At 37.0% G+C, this 2,254-nt stretch overlaps 1 protein-coding gene across 1 annotated transcript in view; it reads right to left on the bottom strand.

The window, feature by feature from the left end:
* The window catches only part of EMH_0040900 (mismatch repair protein, putative), a gene marked incomplete at both ends in the record, with an annotated part of 9,936 nt that overhangs the window by 5,018 nt on the left and 2,664 nt on the right, over positions 1 to 2,254 (bottom strand). Inside the window, 2 exons of the mRNA XM_013495562.1 lie at positions 1,373 to 1,831; positions 2,039 to 2,245. Coding sequence (XP_013351016.1) covers positions 1,373 to 1,831; positions 2,039 to 2,245 — 666 coding nt within the window. The remainder of the gene's footprint in view (positions 1 to 1,372; positions 1,832 to 2,038; positions 2,246 to 2,254) is intronic.

The raw sequence follows: 2,254 nt of genomic DNA, 5'->3' as shown, positions 1-2,254 counted from the left end.
AAAAAAAAAAAAAAAAAAAAAAAAAAAAAAAAAAATATATATATATATATATATATATATATATATATAACCTGTAAAATAATTTTAAGATGAGCGGATTGAATGATAGAAGGAAGCAGCGGCAGCAGCAGCTCGCTGAGGTTTTGTATTTCTGCTGCTGCTGCTGCTGCTGCTGCAGCACATGCTGCAGTGTATCTATACACTGCAGCAGCAGCAGCAGCTGTTGTATAACAACCCGCTATTGGCCTCCTGTTGCGGTCCTATACAAATACATAAATATATAAATAAATAAATAAATAAATAAATAAATAAATAAATAAATAAATAAATATATAAATAAATGCATATATATATATAGAAGTATAAATCTAAATACATATATAAATATAAATATATATAAATATAAATATAAATATAAATATAAATATAAATATAAATATAAATATAAATATAAATATAAATACAAATATAAATATAAATATAAATATAAATATAAATATAAATATAAATATAAATATAAATATAAATATAAATGTAGACACAAGAGTATAAATGTATAAATATATAAATATTAATATATGAAAATATAAACAAATATATACATAAATATATAAATATATCAATAAACTAATAAACAGAATATATATACATATTATACTTTTTAATATATAAACATATAAGTAAAAACAATTATAATAAACAAACAAACAACCAAATAAATAAATAAATAAATAAATAAATAAATAAATAAATAAATAAATAAATAAATAAATAAATAAACAGCGGAAGAAAAAGAATAAATAAAAGCACAAGAAGAGGGTTTAGGGTTTAGGGTTTAGGGTTTGTATTGAAGGCAAATAAACCATCAATAAAACAAACAGAAAAACAAAAAAAGAAAATAAAATAAAATAATATAAAATATATAATATAGGTAAACAAAATTAAATAAAATAAAATAAAATAAAATAAAATAAAATAAAATAAAATAAAATAAAATAAAATAAAATAAAACAAAATAAATAAAACAAAACAACTAAAACCCTTACTAGCGGGTTTATCGGCGTGCTGCTGCTGCTGCTGCTGCTGCTGGCACAACCAGCAGCAGCATCATGAGCATCATCAGCAGCAGCAGCAGCAGCAGCAGATCGAGTAGGAGCAGCACGAGCAGCAGCAGCAGCAGCACGAGCAGCAGCAGCAGCAACAGGTGTTAATGGGGGTTTATATTTCTTTAAATATATTATTTCATTTATACTATCAAAACAAAGATGCCGCTGCAGCAGCGCGAGGCTCTTCCCTTCTTGCTGCTGCAGCAAACGCAGCTGCTGCTGCCGCTGCTGCTGCAGCAGCAAAATTGCATGCAAAGCCTCATCACACAGTTCTCGCCAGAGGGCCCCATGGGGGCCCCCAGGGGGCCCCCTGGGGGGCCCCCCTGGGGCCCCCCCCCCTCCTCAGCCGCCCCCAAGATATCTCCGCTTTTGGTTTGCTGCTGCTGCTGCTGCTGCTGTTGCTGCTGCTGCTGCTGTTGCTGCTGCTGCTGCTGCAGTTGCTGCAGCTGCTGCAGTATTTGCCGGAGTCTGTCTTTGATTTGGTCGCAGCTTTGTGTGGCCCCCCCCTCAGCAGCAGCAGCAGCAGCAGCAGCAGCAGGCGAAGCACCGTTTGCTGCTGCTGCAGCAGCAGCAGCAGCAGCAGCAGCAGCAGACTGAGACAAAGGGGGCAGAGAGAGAGCAGCAAACTCCCGCAGCAAAACCACCAAAAGATCATCAGCAGCAGCAGCAACAGAAATTAAATTACAAATCAATAAATGAGGCTGCACGTGACCGCGAAACGTCTCCTGCATACAAACCCTAAACCCTAAACCCTAAACCCTAAACCCTAAACCCTAAACCCTAGCTCCGGAACATTTAACCCTAAACCCTAATCTTTCCAATAGTATAAGATTATACCCTAAACACTCCTAAACCCTAAACCCTAAAACCCTAAACCCTAAACCCTAAACCCTAAAACCCTAAACCCTAAACCCTAAACCCTAAACCCTTACGGATCGTTGAAAGAAGTCATCTAGAGCGGTGATTACTCCGCCTGTGGTGGTTTCTGTTTCGTGGTTTGCTGCAGCAGCAGCTTTTTGGCATTCTGCTACAGCTGCTTGAGCAGCAGCAGCAGCAGCAGCTGCTGCTGCTGCTGCTGCTGCTGCTTTTTCTGCTGCTGCTGGGTCTGCTTCAGCAGCACTCTCCAGAGCCTCTGCGTGCTGCGCTGC

Source organism: Eimeria mitis, genomic scaffold, assembly GCF_000499745.2.
Source record: "Eimeria mitis Houghton genomic scaffold, Emh_scaff1636, whole genome shotgun sequence".
Classification (NCBI taxonomy): domain Eukaryota; phylum Apicomplexa; class Conoidasida; order Eucoccidiorida; family Eimeriidae; genus Eimeria; species Eimeria mitis.
The sequence above is the reverse complement of the archived record's forward strand: the minus strand, read 5'-3'. Positions and strand labels throughout refer to the sequence as shown.